This window comes from Trichosurus vulpecula, chromosome 4 (assembly GCF_011100635.1).
Source record: "Trichosurus vulpecula isolate mTriVul1 chromosome 4, mTriVul1.pri, whole genome shotgun sequence".
Classification (NCBI taxonomy): Eukaryota; Metazoa; Chordata; class Mammalia; order Diprotodontia; family Phalangeridae; genus Trichosurus; species Trichosurus vulpecula.
In genome coordinates this window covers 207,830,133-207,856,846 of record NC_050576.1, presented here as the reverse complement: position 1 = coordinate 207,856,846, position 26,714 = coordinate 207,830,133, and the positions used below count along the sequence as shown (strand labels likewise).

At 36.2% G+C, this 26,714-nt stretch overlaps 1 protein-coding gene across 1 annotated transcript in view; it reads left to right on the top strand.

Moving 5' to 3' along the window:
* Positions 1 to 8,391: 8,391 nt before the first annotated feature.
* The window catches only part of MAP2K6 (mitogen-activated protein kinase kinase 6), a 137,967-nt gene continuing 119,644 nt past the window's right edge, over positions 8,392 to 26,714 (top strand). Inside the window, exon 1 of the mRNA XM_036756240.1 lies at positions 8,392 to 8,568. Within this exon, the coding sequence (XP_036612135.1) occupies positions 8,553 to 8,568 (16 nt within the window). The 5' untranslated portion in view covers positions 8,392 to 8,552. The remainder of the gene's footprint in view (positions 8,569 to 26,714) is intronic.

Sequence of the window (26,714 nt, the reverse complement as noted above, 5' to 3'; positions counted from 1 at the left end):
TTTTGGACTATCTGAAGTCATGATTAAAAAAAAACCTGGACAATATCTTTTAAGAAATTATCAAAGAAAACCGCCCTGATATTTCAACCAGAGGGCAAAATAGAAATTGAAAGCCTCCACCAATCACCACTTGAAAGAGATCCCAAAAGGAAAAGTCCCAGGAACATCACAGCCAAATTCAGGAACTCACAGATCAAGGAGCAAATATTGCAAGGGGCAAAAAAGAAACAATTCAAATATCATGGAGCTTCAGTCAGGATTACACAGGATTTGGCAGCTTTCACATTAAAGAACTGGAGGGCTTGGAATATGATATGCCAGAAGGCAAAGGATTTAGGATTACAACCAAGAATCACCTACCCAGCAAAACTGAACATAATCTTTCAGGGGAAAAATGGATATTTAACAAAATAGAGAACTTTCAAATATTCCTAATTAAAAGAGTTGAATAAAAAATTTGACCTCCAAATACAAGACTCAAGGAAAACATAAAAAGGTAAAAACAAAAACAACAACAAAAAAGCAAAAAAACAAACAAACAAAGAGAAACCATAAGAAATTCAATAAGGTTAAAGTGTTTATATTTCTATACAGCAAGATAATATTTGTAACTCTTAACAACTTTATTACTATAAGAGCAATTGGAAGGAGTGTACGTAGACTGAGGGTATGGATATATGATGACTATGATGGGATGGTACCCCACAAAACAAAATAAAGGAGTGAGGAAGAAAATTTCCTGGAAGAAAAAGGAGGGGTTTGAATGGGGGTAAATTATCCTACATAAAAGGGGCATGAAAGAACTATTATAATGGAGGGGAAGATGGGTAAGTGGTTGCAGGTAAAGTTTAAACTTTACCCTCATCAAAATTGGCTCAAAGAGGGAAAAACATACACACTCCATTGGATATAAAAAAGAAGTAAAAAGGGAAGGGGATCATAGAAGGGGCAGGGGGGACTGATAAAAAGGGAGGGTATATTGGGGAAGGTGGTGATCAGAAGTAAAACACTTGCAAGGAGGGAAAGAGTGGGGTATGAGAGAAGGGGGATAAAGAAGCAACAAAATAGCATGGAGGGAAATAGTTAGTTATCATAACTCTAAATGTGAATGAGATGAATTCACCCATAAAATGGAAGCAGATAGCAGAATGGATTAAAAAAAGAATCCTACCATATGTTGTTTACAAAGAAACACATTTGAAATAAAGGATATACACAGAGTAAAGGTAAAAGGCTGGAGCAGAATATGTTATGCTTCAGCTGAAGTAAAAAAAAAGCAAGGGGAGCAATACTGATCTTAGAGCAAAAGCAAAAATAGATCTAATTAAAAGAGATAAGGAAGAAAACTACATATTGCTAAAAGGTACCATAGACAATGAATATCAATACTAAATATACATTCACTAAGTGGTATAGTATCTAAATTCTTAGAGGATAAGTTAAATGAGTTACAGGAAGAAACATACAGCAAAACTATTCTAGTGGGGGTCTCAATCTACCTCTCTCAGAACCAGATAAATCTAATCTCAAAATAAACAAGAAAGAAGTTAAGGAGGTGAATAGAATTTTAGAAAAGTTACATATGATAGACCTCTGCAGGAAAGTGAAAGAGGATAGAAAGGAATATCCCTTTTTCTCAGTGGTACATGGCACCTACACAAAACCTGATCATGTATTAGGGCATAAAAACCTCACAAATGTAGAAAGACAGAAATATTAAATGCATCCTTTTCAGATAATGCAATAAAAATTACATTCAATAAAGGACAATGGAGAGATTAAAAATTAATTGAAAATTAAATAATCTAATCCTAAAGAAACAAGTGGGTCTAAGAACAAATCATAGAAACAATCGATAATTTCATTAAAGAAAATGACAACAATGAGACAACATACCAAAATTTGTGGGATACAGTCAAAGTGGTACTTAGGGGAAAATTTATATCTTTAATTGATTATATTAATAAAATAGAAAAAGAGCAAAAGAATGAATTGGGCATGCAGTTAAAAAACTAGAAAAAAGAACAAATTAAAAATCCCCAATTAAACACCAAATCCTGAAAATCAAAGGAACAATTAATAAAGTTGAAGGTGAGAAAACCATTGAGCTAATAAATAAAACTAGAAGCTGGTTTTGTGAAAGAAAAAAAACACAATAAAATAGATAAACCATTAGTTAATTTGATTTAAAAAAAGAAAGAAGAAAACCAAATTACTAGCATCAAAAATGAAAGGGGTTAATTCACCACCAGTGAAGAGGAACTTAAGACAATTGCTAGGAGCTATTTAGCCCATTTATATACCAATAAATTTGATAATCTAAATGAAATGGATGAATACATACAAAAATATAAATTACCCAGATTAACACAAGAAACAAAATACTATAATAGCCCATTTTCAGAAAAAGAAATTGAACAAGACATTAATGAACTTCCTAAGAAAAAATCTCCAGGGCCAAAAGGATTTACAAGTGAATTCTACCAAATATTTAAAGAACAATTAAGTCCAATATTATATAAACTATTTGGAAGTACAGGTGAAGAAGAGTCCTACCAGATTCCTTTTATGACACAAATATGGTGCTGATACTCAAACTAGGAAAAGCCAAAACAGAGCAAGATAATTATAGATCAATTTCTGTAATGAATATTGATGCAAAAAATAATTAAAATACTAGTAAAGAGATTATACCAATATATCACAAGGATCTATACACTATGACCGGTTGGGATTTATACCAGGAAAGCAGGGATGGTTTTATATTAAGAAAGCTATCAACATAATTGACCATATCAATAACAAAGCCAATAAAAATCATGATTATCTCAATAGCTGCAAAAAAAAGCCTTTGATAAAATATAGTCCCCATTCCTATTAAAAACACTAGAAGGCATAGGAATAAATGAAGCTTACCTTAAAATGATAAGGAATATTTATCTAAAAGCATGAGGAAGCATTATCTGTAATGGGGATAAGCTAGAAGCCCTCCCAATACAATCAGGGGTGAAACAAGGATGCCCATTATCACCTCTTTTTTCATATTGTACTAGAAATGTTATCTATAACAATAAGAGAAGAAAAAGAAATTAAAGCAATTAGAATACATAATGAGGAAATAAAACTATCACTCTTTGTAGATAATATGCTATACTTAAAAAGTCCTAGAGAATCAAACTACTTGAAATTATTAACAACTTTAGCAAAGTTCAGGATACAAAACAAACCCACATAAATCAACAGAATTTCTATATATTACCAACAAAGTCCAGCAGCAAGAGACAGAAGGAGAAATTCCATTTAACATAACTGTAGACAATATAAAATATGTGGGTGTCTACTTGCCAAGACAAATCTATATGAACACAATTATGAAACATTTTTCATACAAATAAAGTCAGATCTAAACTATTGGAAAAATATTAATTGCTCATGAGTAGTCTGAGCCAATACAATAAAAATGACAATTCTACCTGAATTAGTCTATTCAGAGCCATACAAATCAAACTATCAAAAATTACTTTATAGGGCTATAAAAAAATAATAAAATTCATCTGGAAGAAAAAAAGGTCCAGAATATCAAGGGAATTAATGAAAAGAAATGCAAGGGAAGGTGGCCTAGCTGTACCAAGTCTTATAAAGTGGTATTATAAAGTGGTAAATATAAAAAAAAATCTGGTACTGGCTAAGAAACAGAGTGGTGGATCAGTGGAATAGATTAGGTAAAAATTACATCATAGCAAATGATCATAGTAATCTAGTATATGATAAATCTAAAGATCCAAATTTTTGGAACAAAAACTCATTAGTTGACAATACTTCTGGGAAAACTGGAAAACAGTATGGCAGAAACTAGGTATAGACCAATATCTCACTCTATATACCAAGATAAGGTCAAAATGGGTACATGATTGACACAATGGGTGATACCAATAGTAAACTAAGAGACCAAGGAGTAGTTTATCTGTCAGATTTATGGATAAGGGAAGAATTTAGGACCAAAGAAGATATAAAGAGAATTATAAAATATAAAATAGATAATTTTGATTTTATATACATAATTAAACATTTTAAAAATAAGATAAAAAATATTTAAAATTTAAAAGTTTTTGCACAAACATAACCAATGCAACCAAAACTGAAAAGCAGAGAAGTGTGAATTTTTTTTTTTGCCACAAGTATCTCTGATAAAAGCCTCACTTTTCAAATATATAGAGAACTGAGTCAAATTTATTTTTATTATTGTATTTTTTTTTTGCAATTGGGGTTAATGACTTGCCCAGAGTCACACAGCTAGTAAACGTCAAGTGTCTGAGGCTGGATTTGACCTCAGGTCCTCCTGACTCCAGGGCCAGTGCTCTATCCACTGTGTCACCTACTTGGTCCCAAATTTATAAAAATAGAAGTCATTCTCCAATTGATAAATGGTCAAAGGGTATAAGCAGGCAGTTTTCAGCAAAGAAATCAAAGCTATGCATAGTCATATGAAAAAATACTTTAAGTCACTATTGATCAAAGAAATGCAAATTAAAACAACTTTGAGGTATCACTTCACACTGATCAGAGTGGCTAATATGACAAAAAAAGGAAAGTGTTGGATGCTGGAGGGAATGTTGGAAAACCTGGACACTAATGCACTGTTGGTGGCTTTGTGAACTGATCCAACCATTCCAGAGACCAATTTGGAACTATGCCCAAAGAGCTATAAAACTGGCCATACCCTTTGATCCAGCAATACCACTGCTAAGTCTATATCCCAAAGGCATCCAAATGAAGAGAAAAGAACCTATTTGTACAAAAATATTAATAGCAGCTTTTTGTTGTGGTTAAAAATTGGAAATCAAAGTCATGCCCATCGATTGGGGAATGGCTAAACAAGCTGTGGTATATGATTGTAATGGAATATTATTGTGCTATAAGAAATAACAAGCAGGATGATTTCAGAAAAACCTGGAAAGACTTACATGAAGGGATGCATAGTGAAGTGAACAGAACCAGGAGAACATTGTACACTGTAACAGCAACATTGTTTAATGAAGAATTGTGAATGACTTCATTATTCTCAGCAATAAAAGATCCCAAAGGACTAACGATGAAGCACACTATCCACCTCCAGAGAAGGAACTGATATTGATTGAATACAGTCTGAAGCGTGCCATTTTTCACTTTTTTTTTATTTGAGTCTTGTACAAAATGACTAATATGGAAATGTTTTACATAATTGCACATGTATAACTTATATCTGATTGCTTACTGTTGGGGGGAGGAGGGGAAGAAGGGAGAGATAGAATTTGGAACTCAAAACTTTAAATAAAAAAGTTCGAAAAAAGAATGGAACAAGCTCCTGGGGCTGCTCAGCATTGCCGTTGACTGCTGTTGCCACTGCCATTGCCAGAGGTGAGAGGTAGGACCTTCCAGAGTTACTGCAGCAAAGACTGTTGCTGTCTTCATTTGCTGGGAGTTATATCAATGTGAAATTTTGTCTCCCTTCTACTTCCTGGAGAGAATGGAGATCCATTCCAAAGCTTATCTTTGTTTCTTTAAAGTTCATATGTAATCTGTCAGCTTCTTCATGGATTCTCTTTCTGCCACCAGAGACCTCTTCCTGAAGAGAATCTAGAAACTCAAGTCCCCTCTATTGAAACAAAGCCAGAAGAAGTAGGATCTCTTCTTTCCTAAGCTTTCACCAACACAGCCTCCCCCCTCCCCCCATTGACCCAGATCATCAGGTAATCGTTCTCCATCAATGAGGAGAGTCTTAAGCAAATAGATTTCAGCCCCAGGTTATATTCATTTTACATGACTGTTCATCCTGTCTTTGAAAGCTGGTATGAAGATAAAGCGAGGTTAACCAAGTGCATTATTGGTATATTTCTTTTGCACAAAGGCAGTTGAGAGGGAGGTTGAGAGGGGCTACACAGAAAGAGAAGGAAACTCTTAACCTCTAGGATGGCCCCAGCTGACTCTTCAAAATTAACCAAAAAGATTTTTATTAATAGATAATATTATTCCTTTCCCGAAAGGCAAACAATTAAGCTACATGAATCAGGACCATCCCTGATTCCCCTGGGCGCAAATGAGTTAGATGTGTTAGGTGGCAGGGTGGGGAACAGTTTTCTCCCCAAACTCCTCAGAGGCAGTGGCCTGAAGCAACTAACTTTCCCTTCCTATTCTTTGATTCTCCCACTCTAAGTCTGAGAAAACCCCTTCACTTTCCTGGGTGGGGCTGAAATTGGAGCCTTGAGAGTAAAGCAGAATAGTTCTGCCCACAAGAGGGTAGAATTTGAATAGACAGAGTAGAGGGTTAGCTAAATGCCTCCAACCCTGGCCACAGACTATGTATCTCATTTCCCTTACACTGTATCATTTAAAGGTGTCAGAACTATAGATTTTAAAGTGGGAAGGCAAAGAGATTGAGTTTCCCCCTGTTAGTGTTTTGGTTTGGCTGAGATATGTTATGAGTAAAGAAGTGAGCAACCACCAATATTTATTACTTGAATGATTCAATGACCTGCAATTTCATCTGCGTGGGAACTCTCTCCACTACACAGAACCCCCTTTTCTAATTAGTAGAAAGTCTCAAAGGGTTGCTATGGCTGAAGAATTCATTACCCTACCGACAATCTGGTGATGAGTCTCTCTGAATATAGTTAGGCTAGTCTTTGGGGGCGGACCTGTTAATAGTAGTTAACAATATGGCACTCTAAGGACTTTATCTCATTTGATCTTCACTACAATCCAGTGAGATGGGTGCTGTTATCATCCCTATTTTATGGAGGAACAAACTGAGGCTGAGAGAGGTTAAGTAAACGGCCCAAGGTCACAACAGTCAGAAGTACCTGTTGACTGAAAGTCCAATGGTTTATCCACTACACTGATTTTTAAAGCTTCTACTCTCCTGACAGAGCCTTTAATGACCTTGGGTCACCTTCATGCCACTCCTAAGCAACTGATGGACTTACAGGAGTGACCTCCAAGTAAATCTGAGGGCAGAAGGAGAAAGGAAGGTGCATCTTTAACTTTAAAAGATATTACTCTATGATGTCAGGTTTACACATCTACCACACATTTTTATCTTTTAACTTCACACACAACAGCCCTGTACTAGAGGGACTATACTTATGAATATGTCAGGGATATTAATATCCCTTATTAATATTTTGGCAGATAAGGAAACCGAAGTTGAATGAAATTAAGTGACAACCAATTATAAAGCCAGAGGGGTGAAATCACCTGGGATCCACAGATCTCATAGAAAGATTTCAGAGTCTCCATGCCCTTGAAGAAGGGAGATACACTTCTTTACTTCCACTAACCTCTAACTGAAATTTAGCATCTCCTTCAGTTGTGGATGTAGCAACAAAACATTATTCAGATAAAATATCCATAGCTTCAAGGTCCATGACACCAAATAGGTTAAGAGGCCACAAATTAATTCTAGTCCAACCACCTGATTTTACAGATTAGGAAACTGAGATCAAACGACTTGCCTAAAATTAAAAATGCTATTTAAGCAGTAGATCTGAGTTTCGAACCCATATCCTCTGGCTTATGATCCAAAATTCTTTCTACTGACCCCAGTGTCTCCCATTTGAATCTGGTCCTGTTTCCACCATATGGCCTGCTGCTCAGCAGAAAAGTTTTAAATAGTTTTAAATAAAAGTTTTAAATTTTGATATGTAGTTTTAACCTCTGCAAACTTTCTGTCTAATCCTGCAGTAAAATTTCCACAATGACCCTCAAGTGTTCAAACTCCATTTCTTGATAATACCCTGCCTGGGGAGATAGACGGCTTTATATTAAGTGCCTTGGTGATGCACCTGCTCTCTTCCATTTCACAGCATCAACCTAAATTTCGTTCTTCCTCAGTCAAAAACACAATTATTCTGTCTGAAAAGTAAAGAACGGAGGTGCAAGGCAGAAAAAAAGGATAGTACTTGGCCAACAGGTGCTTGCTGCAAGACTCCTACTGGCATTTGGATACCCAAACTGACTTTCTACAAAGAGCCAAGTGCCACCACCTCTTGTTTGCCCTTCGGTTGTAGTTGTTGGAGACCTTTGTGTTACTTTAGTCATGGCTCACTCTGACCATCTGCAACAGATTAGTTTGATTGCCGGCGTGAAGTTTTTGCAACAACTACACAAAGAACCTGGTGACTTGAGAAGCCCAGGTTCCTTAAAAGCGCGCTCCATTAACTTCTCCTAGGAACTACATTACCCACCTGCCCCTGCGTTCTTTGCAGGAAGGACGTCTGCGCACTAAGACAGTTCCAAGTTTGGAGCTTTTAGCTGCCAGCCCTGGCCCATCATGTAGCTGCAGCACAGCCTTCCCTACCATTGCAATTGGAAAAAATCACTTTCCAATCTGTTTTGCAAGGTGTGCATTTCCACTTTGATTTCCTGAAAGATCATCTGCTGCATCGATCAAGAAAAACTTCACTTGCATGAAGACTGCGCGTCTGCAGCTTGAATCTTTATTGCAAAACTAGCTACAGAAGAGAGGCAAGGCAAAGTCTTTTGTGCTCCCCTCCCCCATCAAAGGAAAGGGGAAAATGTCTCAGCCAAAAGGTAAGAGCCTATTTGCATTGCTTGCAAAAAATGCAAAAAGTCGTGCATGCATCTGCAAATGCATGGATGCATTTTTTGCCAGGCAATTGCATTTTAAAGTTTGAGGCTTTCCGAAGCTCAGTTGTATTTCCTGTTTAGTATGTGTCTCTCTCTCTCTCTCTCTCTTTTTTTTTTTTTTTTTGCAGACACAGAGAGTTCCTGTAAGGCAGGGCTTGCAGTTCAGCTGTGCGTTGATGTTATTTGCATTCTTCTGCTAGGATTACTGAGCTCTTTTTGCCTTTTGCATAGTCAGGAAAGATAAAGCAGGTTGGAAGTGTCTAAATATGCAGTGCTTTCTCTCTTTGGAAAATTCTGTAGAATGCATTCGCATTGTGAATAGATTCAAGTACTAGAGGATTGTAAACTTTTAGAGTCTGTTTCTCAAATGAAAGGCATAAAGAGTTAAATTGGTAGGAATTGAGTATATACCTATGTTTCCATGGGAAAGAATTTTTCTGGCATCAGTACTTAGCTAATTTTCCATTGATTTCCTGCTGAATGTTAGGCAACTTTTGATTTTTAAAGGTAGGTTTTAGATAACATCAGGTTACTAAAAGCTTGCAATAAATCCTGGTCTTTTAAGATTTTGCACTTACCATGGGACTTTATTGGTCAAATAGAGTCTTCAGAAGTTGAGCACTGAAGAGATAAAGCTTGAGAAGTCTGACCGTTTGGGAGGTAACTTTTCATCTTAGAGCAGAAAGTAGAGGGTGGAAAAGCTGTACTTTCAGGATGTTGCAAATGTGGGGAGCTATACTATTTCATTAATAATCAAAATGAGATCTTTTAAGCACATGAAAATGGAATACACATATTTAGCCTTTAGATATGTTATTAGATGCAGAAGTTTGGGGTTTGTGCATTTAATACTTCAGGTTTTTTATTTATTACAGCTGTTGCACTTGTATTTTTCAGCCTTTAAATGGCATCTGGGGGGTATTAGAACAAAATATCTGGCAGAGCATCAGAAGACTAAGGAGGTACTTATAAGTTGCCCTCAGGATTTTGAGTCTTTTTTCAAAGCAAATATTCCTGAACCACACAGAGAGCACATGCTTTATGATAAGGTAAGGAATAAGGAAGCTATAAGTTAGGCATCCTGGCTGGCACCCATGCTGCCAGTGACTTATGGGTACAGAATAAGTATTATTTGATGATAAGAAACAAAAGTCAAGGATTTGATAATCTCTCTCCATAGGCTTAATATGGCAAAAGGTTACAAAGTTGTTACAGAAAAATTGCGGTCTTAACTTTAAGCGTCTAAAGACATGATTGTAGAAGTGATAGTTGCAAGACTTTGAAGACTCTTGATAAGGACTAGCAGAAGAAAAAAAATCGGAAAAAATGTTCCATCTAGAACTTAAGTAGTTATAGGATTAGATTTATTTTTAGTGCCTACAGTAGAAAGAACACCGGATTTGAACTCAGAGGACCTGAGTTTGAATTCCAGTTCCGCCACCTGTGTGAATTTAGGAAATTAGTTAATCTCTCTGAGTCTCAGTGTTTTTATTATTAAAAAGAGGGAGCTGGATTACGTGACCTCTGAGATCTTTCCTAGCTCTAAATCTATGATCCTGTGAACAAGGACTAGGGGGTAAAAATCGTACGGAATTGGATTTTGCTTAAACCAACAGGACACTTCCTAAGAATTTGAACTGTCTGAAAATGGAACAAGTGGCCTTGTGAGTTAGGTAGTGAGTTTCTGATCTCTGTGAATGTTCAAGTATAGGAGGAATGCCTGCTTGTTGGAGTGGAATTTGAGCCGAAATCATTTGCCTCCAAATCTAAAATACTCATCCCATCCCATCATAATGGGGAAGGGAATTTTGGACCAAATAACCTCCAAGATAGCTTTTCTTATTAAAAAAGTTTGAACATGAACTAGAAAATCATCAATAAATATTAACATTTCCAAATACAAAGAAAGCCAGAAAATGGGAATTGTGTATGAAATTGGAAGCCAAACCATTTTTGTATAGCTTATTTTAAAAAAATTATCTTAAACTCAATTGCCCCCATCGAGACTTCCTTCAGCTTTCTTTGGTACATTCCTTAAGTCTTTTATTGGTGCCTTCCCTTCTAACAAAAGAGTAGTCTAGCAAAATCATTTTTTTTCTGTTGTAATGGTGATATCTGAAAATAAATGTTTCATTCTCTATCTATGCTATATCACCTCTCTACCAAGAAGTGAGGGTCATGCCTCATCATTACTCTTTGGCATTGTGATTGGTCATTGTACCATTCTTAAGTCTTTCAAAGTTCTTTTCCTTTATAATGTTCCTGGCATTGTATAAATTGTCCTCCCAGTTACACTCATTTCACTCTGCATCAGTTCATAAAACCTTCCAAAGTTTCTCTGAATATGAGACTTTGATCATGGTGTTTTGGTGTTATACTATTATATTTACTATACTTTGTTCAGCTGTTCCCCAGATGATTGATGCTCACTTTGTTTACAGTGTTTTGCTACAACAAAAAGTTCTGCTATAAATAATTTTGTTCATATGAGTCTTTTCTTTCTTTCACTTTTTTGCAGTATATGCCTAGTAGTGGTATATCTGGGTCAAAGAGTGTGCATTGTTTAGTGACTTTGGAGCTATAAGGCCAAATATTTTAGAGAAGTTCTTAACTTAGGGTCCAAAGACCCTTGAGAAGTTTGTGGATAGATTTCAGAGATTCCATGAGTTTGGATGAAGGAAAAAAATGCATCTTTTTTTTCCACTAACCTCTAACTAAAACATAGCATTTCTTTCATTATGAATGTAGACAACAAATCAAAGTAGTGTTAGGTTTCACCAGACTACCAACCGGGCCTACAGCAGGAAAAAAAAAAGTTAACACTCCCTACTTTAAAGAAAGGTTGGATCATGTTGTACCTCTACCAACAATATGTTAGTATGCCTGTCACTTTTGCAAATCTGATGGTGGTAAATTGGAATCTCAGAATCATTTTAATTTGCACTTCTCTTGTTAGTAATGATTCTGAGTATTTTAAAAATTTGGTTTTTGATATCTTGAATTTCTTCCATTGAGAATAGCTTATTCACATCCTTTGACCATTTACTTCTTGGGGGAATGGTTTGTTTTTATATATTTATATCTATTTCCAATTTTCTGGATATTGAACATTTAGCAGAGAAATTTGCTGCAAAGATTTTTCTTCAGTTCGCTGATTCCCTTCTAATTCTAATTGCATGGATAGTGTTTGTATTAAAAAGCTTCCAATTTCATGGAATCACAATTGTCCATTTCCTCTCTCTAGCTTCTTTGGATTAGAATTTCCCCTACCTCCCAACCCTCCATAGCTGTAAAAAGTTTCTTTCCTCTAATTTGTTTATAATGTGACCTAGATGTAAAAGGTCATATAACAATTTGGAGCTTATTGTAGTATATGGTATAAGATGTTGATCTATACTTAATTTCTCCTACACTGCTTTCCAATTTTCCCATCAGTTTTTGTTGATTTATGAGTTCCTACCTCTGTAGTTTGTGTCCTTGGGTTTACTGAACACCATGACACTGTTTTAAATTGCTTTGGCATTTTTCATCTAATTTGTTCAATTTATCAAATTTTCAATTTTTTAACCAGTTCCAAATAGTCTTGATGGTTACTGATGTGTATAGTTTGAGATGTGGTACTACTAGACCCCTTCTTTCTCATTTTTTTTTCATTATTTCCCTTGAGGTACTTGATTTTTTGTTCCTCCAGATGGATTTTGTCATAATTTCGTGTAGTTCTACAAAGTATACAAAGTATTGTGGGATGTCATATTATCGATAAATTGTTTTAGGCAACCTTGTGAGTTTTATTATATTAGCATATTCCAACCATGAACAACTAATTCCTCTCTGATTATTTACTTTCCTTTATCTCTATAAAGAGTATTTTGTAGTTGTGTTCATATTATTCCTGTGTGTGTCTTGTATAAGCAGCATGGGCTAGTGAATATGTCACTGGACATTGAGTCAGGATGACCTAGGTTCAAACTCCACATCAGACACTTACTAATGGTGTGATTCACAGGCAAGCCACTTGAACTCTCCCACAATCACTTTTTTCGTCTGTAAAATGTGGAGATTGGACTGATAGCCTTCAAGGTCCTTTTCAGTTCTTAACGTGATATACTCTCAGATATTTTATATATTATGTAGTGATTTTGAGTGGGATTTCTTTTTCAGTTTTTCCTACAAGTTTTTTGGCAGCTAGGTGGCACAGCCGGTAAGTGCACATAGAGGCAAGAAGACTTGAATTCAAATCTAGCCTTAGACCCTTATTAGTTGTGTAACTCAGTGTAAGTTACTTAATCTCTGTCTATTTCAGGTTCTTCATATATAAAAGTGGGAATAATAGTAGCACCCATTTCCTAGGGTCTTTGTGATTATAAAATGAGAATGCTTTGTTAAGTACTTTGCAAACTTTAATATACTGTATAAATGCATTATTATTATTATTATGGTGATTATTATGTGGATTTTTTTGCCTTGTTGCTTTACTGAAATTATTATTTCTAGTGAAATGTGATTAATTTTGTTTCTTCTTTGCCTGTGGTTGTTCCCTTAATTTCTTTTTCTTGTCTTAATGTTACACCTAGCATTCTTGAACTGTATTAATAACAGACAATCAATACAATAGACAGTCTGGCTTTACCTTTGATTTTACTGGAAAGCTCTTTAGCGTTTATCAATTATAGATGATGATTGTTCTTGGTTAGATAGATATTGCTTATCACATCAAGGAAAGGTCCAGTTATTTCTATTTTCTCATATTTTAACATAAAACATATTGTATCAGAAGATTTTTTTGCATCTATCATTCATGTAATTTTTATTGTTTTTGTTTTTTAATATAAATTTTAGGCTCATAGTTCTTCTAATATTGAACAAATCCTGAATTCCTAGCAGGAATCCAATCTGGTTGCCACTTATAGTCTTTTTAATACGATGATGTAGACACTAGATATTTTATTCAATACTTTTGCACTGATAGTCATTAGAGATATAGATCTATAATTTTCTTTCTCTGACTCATCTGTCCCTAAAGTAGCAGGATTATTTATTTTTCTGATAGGAGTTTGGTAGGATGCTATCTTTCCAAATTTTTGAAAATAATTTATGTAAAATTGCAGTTAATTGTTGCTTGTGTTTTATAGGATTGATTTGTAAATGCAGCTGATGCTAGATATTTTTCCCTTTGGGATTTCAATTTCTTTTTCTGAGACTGAGTTATTTAAATTCCCTATTTCTTTTTCTAATGATTTGGTTATGTTATGTTTTAAAATTCCCCATTTGTTTTTCTGATGATCTGAGTAATTTATATTTTTGTAAATTTCATCTGTTTTCATGTGAGTTTCACATGTTTTTTTTTTTTCCTGGCATGTCACTGAGCAAAATATCTTTTAAAAGTTTCCTTTATTTCCACTATGATTTGGTTTATCTCTTCAAAGTTTGTGGTTTGATTAGTTAATAGTTTACCTATTTCATTAGATTTTAAAAAAAAAAATCCAGCTCTTAGCTTTTCAATCATTTCATTAGTTTTTGTTTTCAATTTTGTTTTATTTTTCTTTGATTTTATTTTAACTCTAGTTGGAATTTTTTAATTTGTTGCTTTTCTAGTTGCTTCTTTCTTTGGTTAAAAAAATTACATACCTCATTCATTGTTCTGTTCTTTCTTCCTTTTGTTGATGAATGCATTTAGAGATATAAAATTTCTTTTAAGGACTCCTTTGGTTACATCCCAACAGTTTGGGTATGATATCTAGTTGTTATCATTTTCTTTGATTAAATTATCTATTTTTATGACTTTTTAAAGGATTGAATGATTCAATCTTCATTTAAGTTTGAATCCTTATTCAAAGGTCATTCATTAATTATACTTTTCATTGTATTATGGTCAATAAAGATAGGTTTAATACTTCTGCTTTTCTGAATTTGTTATGGGTATTTTTGTGTGTGTTCTAGTACATGGTCAGTTTCTGTAAAGCTGCCATGTATAGCTGAGAAATATGTATTTTTAGTCCTTTTTCCTGCTTAGTAATCATCAGAGATTTTATCTAACTTTTCTAAAGTTCTATGCAAGTCTTTAACTTCTTTATTGTTTATCTTTTTTTTTTTTTGGATTTCTCTAGGTTTGCAAGGAGCACATTGCAGTCCCCAACTATTATAGTTTTGTTATCTATTTCTCAGTGTTAGCTAATTTTTCTTTAGGTACTTATGTAAGGATATGCTTATTACATGCAGCCTTTAGTGAAAAGTATGCAGTTCCTGCAATTCAGTTGGGAGAAACCAAGATATCTCAGGTTTGCAAAAACAACATAAAGCCATTAATATTTCCACATTTTTTATATAACTAGTTAATTTAAGGTAGACTCAGTGCAAGTTAAAATGCTTATAAATAGCACATAGGACCATTTAGCATATAAATCAACCAAATATATAGATTATGTAGCAACACGCACATGTATGTTTGACCACAGAAGTATGTATAGCATCTAATGATAAATATTAAATATATGTATGTGTGTGTATGTACATATATATCTCACATCATTTTTTTCAGTAAAAAGCAAATAGTTCAATAGTGACAATGAATATTACAGTGAAAAGCAAAACAAAAAGGAGTAGTAAATAAAACACCGTTTGTGTCTGTTCCATCAGTGAACTGTCTGCCTATATGAGTAATCATCTCTCTGATTTCCCTGTTCACTGAATTCACAGTTCTTATGCTTCTTTAGTTTAGTCATTTCAGTTCCTCCTGATCCCTTTTGGGGTTTTTTTTTGGCAAAGATACTGGAGTGCTTTACCATTTCCTTCTCCAACTCATTTTACAAATGAGGAAACTGAGGCAAACACAGTTAAGTGGCTCGCCCAAGATCACACACTCTAGTAGAGTCTGAGGCGAGATTTGAACTCAGGTAAAGGAGTCTTCCTGACTCCAGGCCCAACACTCTATCCACCCCTGCAGTTAGCTGTCCTCTGATACTTCTATCATGACCTTTTTAGTTTATGGAGAGTTGACTGTCAATACTCTGTGGTCCTAGTTTTTAATTGGTAGGTGGCTCAGTCTTCTTATGGGGGCTATTCCCTAGAACTCTCTACATCTGGAGTGTTAGGTAAAACAAAACAGGGTTGTTTCTGATTTTAGTCTTCTCTCTTTACTGAAGTGAAGCTCTCATTCTAGGCAGTTTCTGGAGGTAGTATCTGCTTTACTCCTAGCAACATATTTCTCAGCAGTTCTCTTTGCTGACTTAGAAACAAGCTGTTCTTCAAAATTCTTGAGTTGCTTCTTCAATATAACAATTTCTTCTTGAGTACATCTTTAATAGTTCTTTTGTGTCAAGCAGATTGCTTGTTACACTTCTTTTGTTTATATCACTCTAATTTCAGTGGTGATGTTGCAGATTTAATCATTTCTATTTGGTTATCAGCCTCCTCCCCCAATATTTTCAGAATACCAAAATTTCTCCCTAATTTTTGAAAACAAACATAGGCCTAATACTATTACCCACATAAAGTATTTCTCAACATGGCTCCTTGGACATCAGGTTCTTCTGAACTTCCTCTCACGTGTACTTGAAATATTTATGAGCATCTAGTCTATAGTTATAACAGAATATAGTATTGCTTTTACAATTATATCTTGACAGTAGTGTTCCTGTATTAAATTGTTGTGTTTTAATTAATAATGAGGTTTTTTTTATTAACTTAGGGATCCAGGATGTTTTCAATCCTTATTCCCATCTCCATTTCCAGGAGCTTGTTCTTAGGAATTCAACCACTTACAACAATCTGAATTCTTCTTTGCAGTCCTCATGTCAGTGTTCTGTGTATGTATGTAGTTGTAACAAAAAATACTCCTGCCACTTCACTTGAACTATGTTGGTGGTGATCTTGCACCAGAGGGTCGTGTTTGCTGGTCCTTTGACCTCTGCCTAGTCCGAGTGGAATGGTCTTGTCTGCTGTTCTCTCATTAGGTTTTCTATAGGTTCTTTTCCATGAGTTGGAGAAATCCAAGGTTGTTTCTTGCTTGGCTCTTGTGGTTCACCCAAGGGAAGATATCCTAGAGGCAAACTGAGTTGAGTTTTTCCAAGTTAAATGATACCATGCAACTTGGATATAACACTCAGATTGGTTTATTATTTCTGGCAACTGATCAAAATTTGGCAGCCTTTATTCATAATTAAGACCAGTGTGATATGCCTTCAGCTCTTAAGGCTATACCATACCCCCTGCACACTGGCTCCAATCTGAAGCATCTACTTCCTCAGATTTTATTACTTCTTTCTTTGTCAGTCCCTATAGTTGGCTGCTTACCTAAGTTATAAATGTGAGGTGCCTTTTCCTTTTCCGTTGAACAATGAATGAACTTAGTATACCCCTGCCATAGTGTCCTACCACAACCAAATTGCCTTGCTAATCCTTGCCATGTGAATTCATGGTTTTATAGTCTTCATTCTCTACAATTCCCCAAACTGTGTCTTTTTCCCACTTTGGATACCTGGTAATGCTGTAGTGCTCTGGTTACATTTCTGATGCAGAAAATCTACGATTCTTCGAAAGAGGGAGATGGGTCCTTTCCTGAACAAAGTCTTAAACTAGGTCTGTGGTTGCTAGGTGTTACAATATATAACACTGTGATGCAACATCTCTGAAGTGGGGAGGCCTATCAGCACCAGTAGTTGTTCCTATAATTTATATTGCTTTTTCTTCCCAATCAGCCCTGATAGTCTCTAGGTATCCAGTGTCCCTCATTGATTATGATATAATTGAGTGCCCATTTATTACCCCCGGATGTTTTTTTACTAAACTTTCTCACTTGATTCTAATCCCTAACCAAGGAAGGCATTCTCCAGTGTGAGCACAGGAAAATGGAGGGAAGAAAGTTATCTCCCTTCTTCCTCAGAGAGTAAAAACCAGGAGCTTATACCTGGGGACTGGTGGCCTGTGAGGTTGGTGTCAGTGTCTCCCTGACCTCTTGCCACTGTGGGGAAGGCCAAGAAAATAACCTACTCACTGAGAAAAGAAACTACTCTCCACTCCAATTTGGCTTTGGGGAAAACAGCTGTAAATGCAGAGGTTTAACCATATGCAGTTATTATCAGATATTTAACCTTATTCACTATCCTTTCATAATCTGTGAGAAGCCTGGTAATTGAATTCCAAAGACTTAATGAAATTTTAGAAGGGTCCTTGTTCTCAGGTAACTTCTGCTAAATAAAAAAGGTTTTTCTGTCTTCTCACATTGCTTATTAAGTATTTTCTGTCTCCCCCAAACCCAAATAGCATCTTCCAAAAATGCTCAGAATATCCTTTTCTGTTCAGTCATATGGCACTCTTTTAACTAAGAACCCTATGTATGGCATTACTCTGTCTGCATTGTATGTATCTGTATTACTAGGCACCAGTACTCTAGAGGTGTAGCTTCCATATGGCTCATTCGTAATGATGGGAGTAATACAATAGATATGAATACTTAAGTATTCAGACAAACAAAAGTTAAATAAAAATAAATGGTTTGACTACAAAAGAAACTATTTGGAAAGCTGTCCAATTACATTCTACACATACATGTAGAATTTCATTTTGCATATATTCTTCATATATATATATTCTTCAGTGGATCCCTGTAAAAATAGGGTATCCAAGAACCACTATACTATAGAATCTCAGTAAATTACAGTAAATTTGTATCCTAGATGACTCACTACAGTATCAGGTCCCACTCCTTTCCCCAAACTAGGCATGCGCTCTCTCTCTCTCTCTCTCTCTCTCTCTCTCTCTCTCTGTCTCTGTCTGTCTGTCTCTGTCTCGCTCTATCTCTCTTTCTCTGTCTCTGTCTCTGTTTCTCCTCTGTCTCTCCTCTATCTCTCTGTCTCTCTGTCTCCATCTCTGTCTGTCTGTCTGTCTTTGTCTGTCTCTGTCTCTCTCTGTTTCTCTCTCTCTGTCTCTCTCTCTCTCCCTCCCCCTCCCTCCCTCCTTCCTCCTTTCCCTGTCCTACAACTCCTTTTATTCTAGAGGTGATTCTGTTGGAAAGATGGTACACTCCTACTAATATAGTTTCTGAATCCCCAGTGTGCTTTCCATTTGCAATTACTCTTGTTTTTCTACATTTAAATGAATATCAAAATGGCAAAATGGATATGATTTATTAAAAACTGAAACCAATAAGCATATGTACAGACACACAACAGTCTTCAGGGGATCCCAAAACTCTTTGTGCTGTTTCAAGCTATGAAACCTTAGAACAGCACTAAATCTTTAGGCACACCATGTATATAGGTTCAGCAATGATAGGTAGCGTCTCTTTAGTTGTCCTTTTTATAGTCTCTTTCCATAGTTTAAGTAGAGCCTCACACAATGTTTCGACTTTCCAAAAATTTTTTTTTTCACAATATTTTGGCTATAACCAATGTTACCACTAATCTCAAACCCTTAAAGTATCAGTATTTGATTCTTCTTTACTTTTTTGGAAACTTAGTATTAGCCCATTAAGTGCCTCTCAAGATATTAAATAAAGGTTGTTTTCTAAAATTCTCATCATAAGATAAAATTGAAAACAGCTTCTCCAGAAAAGATCTCTTAACTGCTTTCTTTTCTGTGTCCTCTTCAAGCTTCTTTCAAGCTAAAACTTTAAACTGTCTTTTCTCACAGTTTCACAAGTGGACTATGATAGATTAAAAAAGTCAAAACACCAGTCTGTATCAAACGTTGTATATGTGAATTCGATCCTCCTTTTTTATGATTCAGATGATAGTGAGTGAATTGAGATGCCTGCCTCCCTCCCTCATCCTTCTTGTATGTTTGTATCATCTTGTCATTTTTATGAAATGGTAAATTATTCTTTTTCCATATTTCTTCTCTAGTGTATTCCTTTCCCCCCTCCTTTTTCTCTTCTTTCTTAAATACCAACAAAACAGAATAAAACCACATCCAGACCCTATGCTTATCCTATTTAATTCCATTTATTTATCTTGAAAATCTTAGGATTCTGGAGAGAGACTTCCCTCTACTTCCTATATTAGGAAGTAAAACTTTTACGTTCTTCCAAATGTTCTTTCTAAGTTTCTCTTGACTTCTGTATTTATATTTCTAAATTTCTGCTCACCTTTGGTCTTTTCATTATTCATGCTCAAAAATCTTCTTTTTTATTAAAGGTCAATTTTCTCACCAGGTAGATAATACTCAATTTTTCAGTCTTTGTTTTTAGTTAATAATTTTATTATTATTCACAATAATACTTTATATAGCACCTAATATGTGCCAGGCACTATGTTAAATGTTTTACAAATGCTGTTTCATTTGATCCTACAAGAAGCCTGGGAGGAAGGTGGTATTATTATCTCGATTTCCCAGAGGAAGAAACTGATGCAAAGATGGTTAAGTGATGCTTCAGTCACACAGCTACTAAGTATCTGAGGCTGCATTTGTATTCATGTCTACCTGACTCCACGTTAACCATTGTGCTTACCTAGTTGCCTTACAACCCCTTGATTGTAAACCATTATTATTTGGCATTTGGAATTTTGTATTCTAAGAAATTGCCTCCTTTCTAGTAGTTGCTGCCAAGTTTTGTGTAACCCAAACTATTGTTCCTTGGTACTATTTCTTTCTGGCTACTTTTTTTGGGGAGGCAGGCAGGGCAATTGGGGTTAAGTGACTTGCCCAAGGTCACACAGCTAGTAAATGTGTCAAGTGTCTGAGGCCGGATTTGAACTCAGGTCCTCCTGACTCCAGGGCTGGTGCTCTACTCACTGTGCCACCTAGCTGCCCCCATCTTTCTGGCTACTTGTAGTATTTTTTTCTTTTTTTTTTAACTTAGAAATGCTGAATTTTGGCTATGATTTCTGGGTGTCACTATTTCTCTAGAGGGCACTACCATATTTCCAGTTACCCAACTTCATGTCCTTGGTGTCTTCCCTTCCCTCTCACTCTCCTTCACTGCAGTCTTGTCATTTCTGTCTCTTTCATCTATTGCCTTCTCTCCATTCATACATGATCACATTAGTTTAGGCCCTCATAATTTCTTACTTGGACTACTATAATAGCCTCCTAATTGGTCTCCCTGCCTTAAGACTTTCTCTAATCAGTTTTCCACAAAGCTGTCAAAGCCCTTTTTGTGAAATGTGGGTATCTTGCTTACTCAGTAAATTCCATGGGCTCCCTATTACCAATAGGACCAAATATAAACTCCACTCTTTGGCATTTAAAATCCTTCCTTACCTGACCCTAACCTATTTTTTCCAGCTTCATCATACATTACTACCCTTCCCACCCAGTTTAATCAAACTGACCTTCTTATTGGTCCTCACAGTGTCCTATCTCCTGTATTTGTGCCTTGGTACTGATTAACCCCCAAAATGCCTGGCACTCACTTTTTAGTCACCTTCACCTCTTTTGAATCCTAATTTCTCTTAAGACTTAGTTTAAGAAGCATTTTCTAAGTGAAGCCTTTCCTTACCACTCAGAAGTTAGTGTTTCTTCCCAAGATTATATTTTTATCTATATATGTACAATTGTGACGGCTGCCTAGATTGTAAACTCCTTAAGGGCAAAATAGTTTCATTTTGCCTTTGATTCTCTATCACCTACCTACCAGAGTGCCCGACACATAGTAAGCACAGAAGTACTTGTTAATTGATTGAACCACATATCTTTTCAGATTTAGTGATCATTCATTCAGTAAATATACATCGATAAAGCTTAAATAGGGATAGGGACAGAGATTGGACCTGTGATTTCTTTGATACAGGGAGCTCCGAGATGAGGAAATTCTCTCCACCAATGCAAATTAGTATGTTCTCTGCTAGTTGTAGTCTTAGAGAGTTGCCTTATGTACTGAGTAGTAAAGTTAATGTCCAGTGTGTGTCAGAAGCAGGACTTAAACCCAAGTTTTTGGCCAGCTCTCTATCCACTAGGCTTTTGCTGCTTCTCAAATTTAAGATATGTAAGACATTATGACACAACCACTTGAGATATTACACATGAAATTTGACAAAATCTTTGTCCCAAAAGAGCTTACTGCATGTTGGGGACCCAGATACATGCAACTGCACTTCAAACAAATAATCATTTATAAAATGCCAACGATATGCAAGTCGCTATACTAGAATGGAGATACAAAGACAGAATCTGAAATAGTCTCTGCCATCCAGGATCTTACTCTCTATTGGAAAAGTCCTTAAGAAAGGGATGAACAAAATATATGGGCATCAAAAGGAAGGTGTGATCACTTCCCATTTGAGAGGTCAGGCAAGGTTTTATGGAGAAGTTGGCATTTGACATGAGTTCCATGACTATCCCATGAAAACCAAGACTTTTCATCCCAGCCACTCTCTAGTTACCTTAAAAGCTCACCTCACTAGAAAATTGGAATTCTTGGCACACTAGAGCAAGTTATTCAATGAGGAGGTTAAAGGAAGAATTTACTTTTATATTCTCGTTGTAGATACCTTTTAAATCAGTGTCCAACTCCAAAAATGCCTTTTCAGAATTTTAGGTACTGTTTGGACTGTGTACTAGGTATGAACTTATGGTCTCACTTAAAAAAAAAAAGAAAATGCAGTGGTGGGAGGAAGTGGAAGAACATTCCTGCCAAGGAGAAAAACACTTCTGAAATGAGTCTTGGCCTGTATTTTATGTGAGACTGGCACACTTTAGCTACAATGTTTGTTCTCAAATGGCCAATAAAATGATTTCTCTACCAGCATACTTTGTACTGCCCATAGCCCAAAGTTGGAGGATAGGAGAGTTGGGAGGGGGAGGCAAAAGGTGGACATCGAATATCATAACATTTACGAGTCTCATAGCATGTCCCATTCAAAGACCATTATGGGTTTTTAAGTATCATTACAATTCAAAATTTGCAGACCACTTTCCACAACAAATGAAACAAGTGAATTATAGGCTTCATGGGAGCTAAGGAGATGGTGACAAGACATGGAGCTTTGGATAACTATTTCCTTGTTTTACTATATGCATAATGGGATTCTAAGAGGAGAAGATAGCTTAAGAAATGTCACTTTTCATAATAGTAACTGTAGATAATGCCTTCAACGTATTCACATTAGCAGTTCGGAGAAGTGGGGACATTTTCCCAAAATTTAGAGAGATAGAACCCCTTTGAGGAAATCTGAAATTCAAGTCGACAGGAAGGATACCCAGAAAGTACTGGAATTCCTGCATATTACAGGAAGACCAGCTACAGGAAAAGTGTTTCATCTAAATTACCCAGGAGAGTATTAGTGTTGTTATCAACATTAGCAATCTACAGGGGAAAGCCCCTTGTTCACCTGGAAAGATACAATAAAGTTTGCCCCCATTAAAATGTACTTGCTTTCCTCTACCACAACCCCCCTCCTCCTTCCCTTCCTTCTTCCCTTCCAAAAATATTAGCTCATCTAAGCTTAGTGTAGTAGTACACAGAACAATCGTGAGAGCCAACTGGAGTGTATAAATTGGAAAACTACAGTATAATGGTAGAAAGGAGCCTAGCCCTAATGCAGAATAAGGTTTTTTTTGTAATATATTTAATTCTGTCAATTTCATTTCTTAATGTGTGCAAATTCCTTATTATAGCCCTAGGTTGTCATTTAACATGTAATCTGAGCTATTATGTTCTACAACACTCCTGTGTACTAGAAATCAGAATGGTTACCTCTAGTTTAAACTGAGCTCTTTTGTAACACTAAGGTCATTTTGTATCGTGGCCATTAACTTTGTATACAAGGTAAGGACAAGAGTTTAACATGTTTGTTCTACTGACTTTAGTGCTAAGATTTCCTTTCTGAAGTGAGGGTTGCTGAGAACTCACTGGTCAGAAGAGGGGATTGTAGGGGCAGAAAGGTCGTTTAGGTTTGGAAGGCTACAGGGAAACAGTGGCACTTTCTACGCTGAGAAAGCTGAGGGTATTCAGGGGGTGGGATGGTGGAGAAGTCTAGAGGGTTCATTCAGAAGAGGAGTGAAGAAGTGAATAAAAAACCAAAACTTTACAGTTCTACAATTTGAATTATCTACAAGGTACATATTAAATTTTCAGATGATGATTAAATGATTTCCCAATTTAGGTTCAAAATATTAGGTATTTCAGAGCACAAGTAACCATTGGGAAATGACAGAACCCCAGTGTCTATGAGTAACTGACTGAATTTCATGGCTGAGTTGTCATTCTAACTTTAGCAATAACTTCCTATCTGACAGTATATAGCTCAGAAACCACTTATCCCCTTGCTTTTGTTTTAATTTTCATTTGTCTACATCTAAATATAGTCTGTATGAAACTAAAATAGCTTGCTTGTAGTCAGGTCTGTACAAGGTCAATAGCCCCCTTTTTGGGCCTCTGTAACTTATTGTTGTCCCTGGGTAAAATGAGTTTGTTGTTTGTTTTGATTATTATTATTAATTATTATTATTGTTATTATATTTGAGGCAGTCAGGGTTAAATGACTTGCCCAGGGTCACACAGTAAGTGTCTGAGGTATGATTTGAACTTATGTCCTCCTGACTCTACTGGGCCACCTAGCTGTCCTCCCCCCACTTTTAGTAGGCTTTTGTATGTAATGCCCATGTTGTATCTATAGCTATAGTTGTAAAACAAATTATTCTTTCAAATCTATGATATTAGAGACATCTATATATTCAGTTATAGTCTCTCTATAGCTTTAGAACTCAAGCCTTCATTTTTACCAACTGCTGGCTGGATGTCACCAGCTGGTTGTCCTGTATGTATGCATCCCAAACTCATTATTATGTCCAGAACCAGAAGTCATATTCCCCCTTAACTTTATCTTTCCTCTACATTTCTAAATTTTAACAGTATCACCATCTTCCCAGTCATCCAATATCACAACTTTGGAGTCTTCCTTGACTCTTCTATGACCCTCAACTTTCATATACAATCAGTTGATGAGCCTTTTCAATCCTTCCTCCACAATACCTCTCTCACCTGTCTCCTTTTTCTCCATTCACATAGTCTTTACAATACTTCAAATCTGCATCATTTCTCAACTGAATTATCTATAATAGCCTCCTCATTGGTCTCTTTGTTAAAAAAACAAACATTGGGGCAGCGAGGTGGTGCAGCGAGGTGGTGCAGCGAGGTGGTGCAGCTAGTAGAGCACCGGCCCTGGAGTCAGGAGGACCTGAGTTCAAATGCGGCCTCAGACACTTGACATACTTACTAGATGTGTGACCTTGGGCAAGTCACTTAACCCCAATTGCCCTGCCATTCCCCCTCCAAAAAAAACCCAAACAAACAAAAGAGAGGGGCAGCTAGGTGGCCCAGTGGATAGAACAACTGGCCCTGGTATCAGGAGGACCTAAGTTCAAATCCAGCTTCAGACACTTAATAACAGTGTGATGCTGGGCGAGTCACAAAACCCTGATAGCCTCAAGAAAGTAAAAAGCAAAACAAACAGACACTGTCTCCCATTGCTAATTCAGTGTGGTATAGTTAATAGGTTGCTGGACTTGGCAGGAAGTTCAGAGTCCAGGTTCTTACCAGCCGTGTGATACTTAACCTCTTTCAGCCCTAATTTTCCCATCTGTAAAACGAGGACAATGATGGCACTTCCCTCCTAGAACTGTGAAAATAAAATGAGATTTTACTTATACATAGATATCAATCATGCTGAATTCTAAAGTGCTTTAGAAATGTTAGCTATTTTTATTATTAATATGCTACACAGCTGCCAGATAGATATTCCTAAAACATCACCCTGACTGTCTTGTCCCTGATAAAAGTTGATTGATAGATAAATAGAAAAAGTATCTAAGTGTTTACTATGTGTCAGGCACTGTGTTAAACACTGGGAATACAAATATACCTAAGAAGAAAGACAGTCCCTACCCTCAAAGAGTTTACATTCTTTTTTAAAATAAAAATAATACTTTATTTACCACCAAATTGCATGTAAAAACAAGTTTAAACATTCATTTAAAAATTTTTTTGAGTTCCAAATTTTCTCTCTCCCTCCCTCACCTCCCTCCTCCCAGAGACAGCAAGCAATTTAACATAGGTTATACATGTTCAATCATGCAAAGCATATTACCATGTTAGTCATGTTGCAAAAGAAAACACAGAACCAAAGGGGAAAAAACATGAGAAAATATACAGAACATGAAAAATACTACGCTTCTTTCTGCATTCAGATTACATCAGTTCTTTTTCAGGAGGTGGATGGCATTTTTCATCATAATTGTCTTGGATAATTATATTGCCGAGAATAGCTAAATCGTTCACAGTCGATCATCATACAGTGTTGCTGTTACTGTCTATAGTGTTCTCCTGGTTCTGCAAGGAGCTTACGTTCTAATGAGGAAGACAGTACATAAAAGATATCTGAAAAATGAGTGGGGATATGAAGAATTGATATCTACTGCGGACCTGGTGGAAATATCTGAACAGTCAGGAGTGGAGCTAGGAGAGGAGTTAAAAGCATGGCTGCCTTGGGTACTTTCTGAAATGGGAGTTGCTGAGAAGAACTCACTGGTCAGAAGAGGGGATTGTAGGGGCAGAAAGGTCTTTTAGGTTTAGAAGGCTACAGGGAAACAGTGGCACTTTCTACGCTGAGAAAGCTGAGGGGATTCAGGGGGTGGGATGGTGGAGAAGTCTAGAGGGTTCATTCAGAAGAGGAGTGAAGAAGTGAATATTCTTTGGTGCCTTCTTTTTTCTAAGATAAAATATAAACTTGCAGTCCTTTACTTCCTGACTCTAATTAGCTTTTCTAGTGTTATTTTATAACTCCCCTTCATGCACCCGCTGTTCCAATGAAAGTGACCAGCTAGCTCTTCTCTCTGTGCTTTTTCACAACTGGTCTTCCATTGTCTTCCAAGATGGAAAGCATTCCATCTTTATTTCTGCCTTAAGAGAATTACTGGTTATTGTTCAGTTGTTTCAGTTGTGTTGGACTTTTTGTGATCCCATTTGGGGTTTTCTTAGCAGAGATACTAGTGTGGTCTACCATTTCCTTCTCCAGCTCATTTTACAGATGAAAAAAACTGAAGCAAAGGGGGTTAAGTGACTTGGCCAGCTCAGGCAGTTAGTAAGTGTCTCAGGCCAGATTTGAACTCGGAAAGATGTCTTCCTGACTTCAGGCTCAGTGCTGTGGGACTGA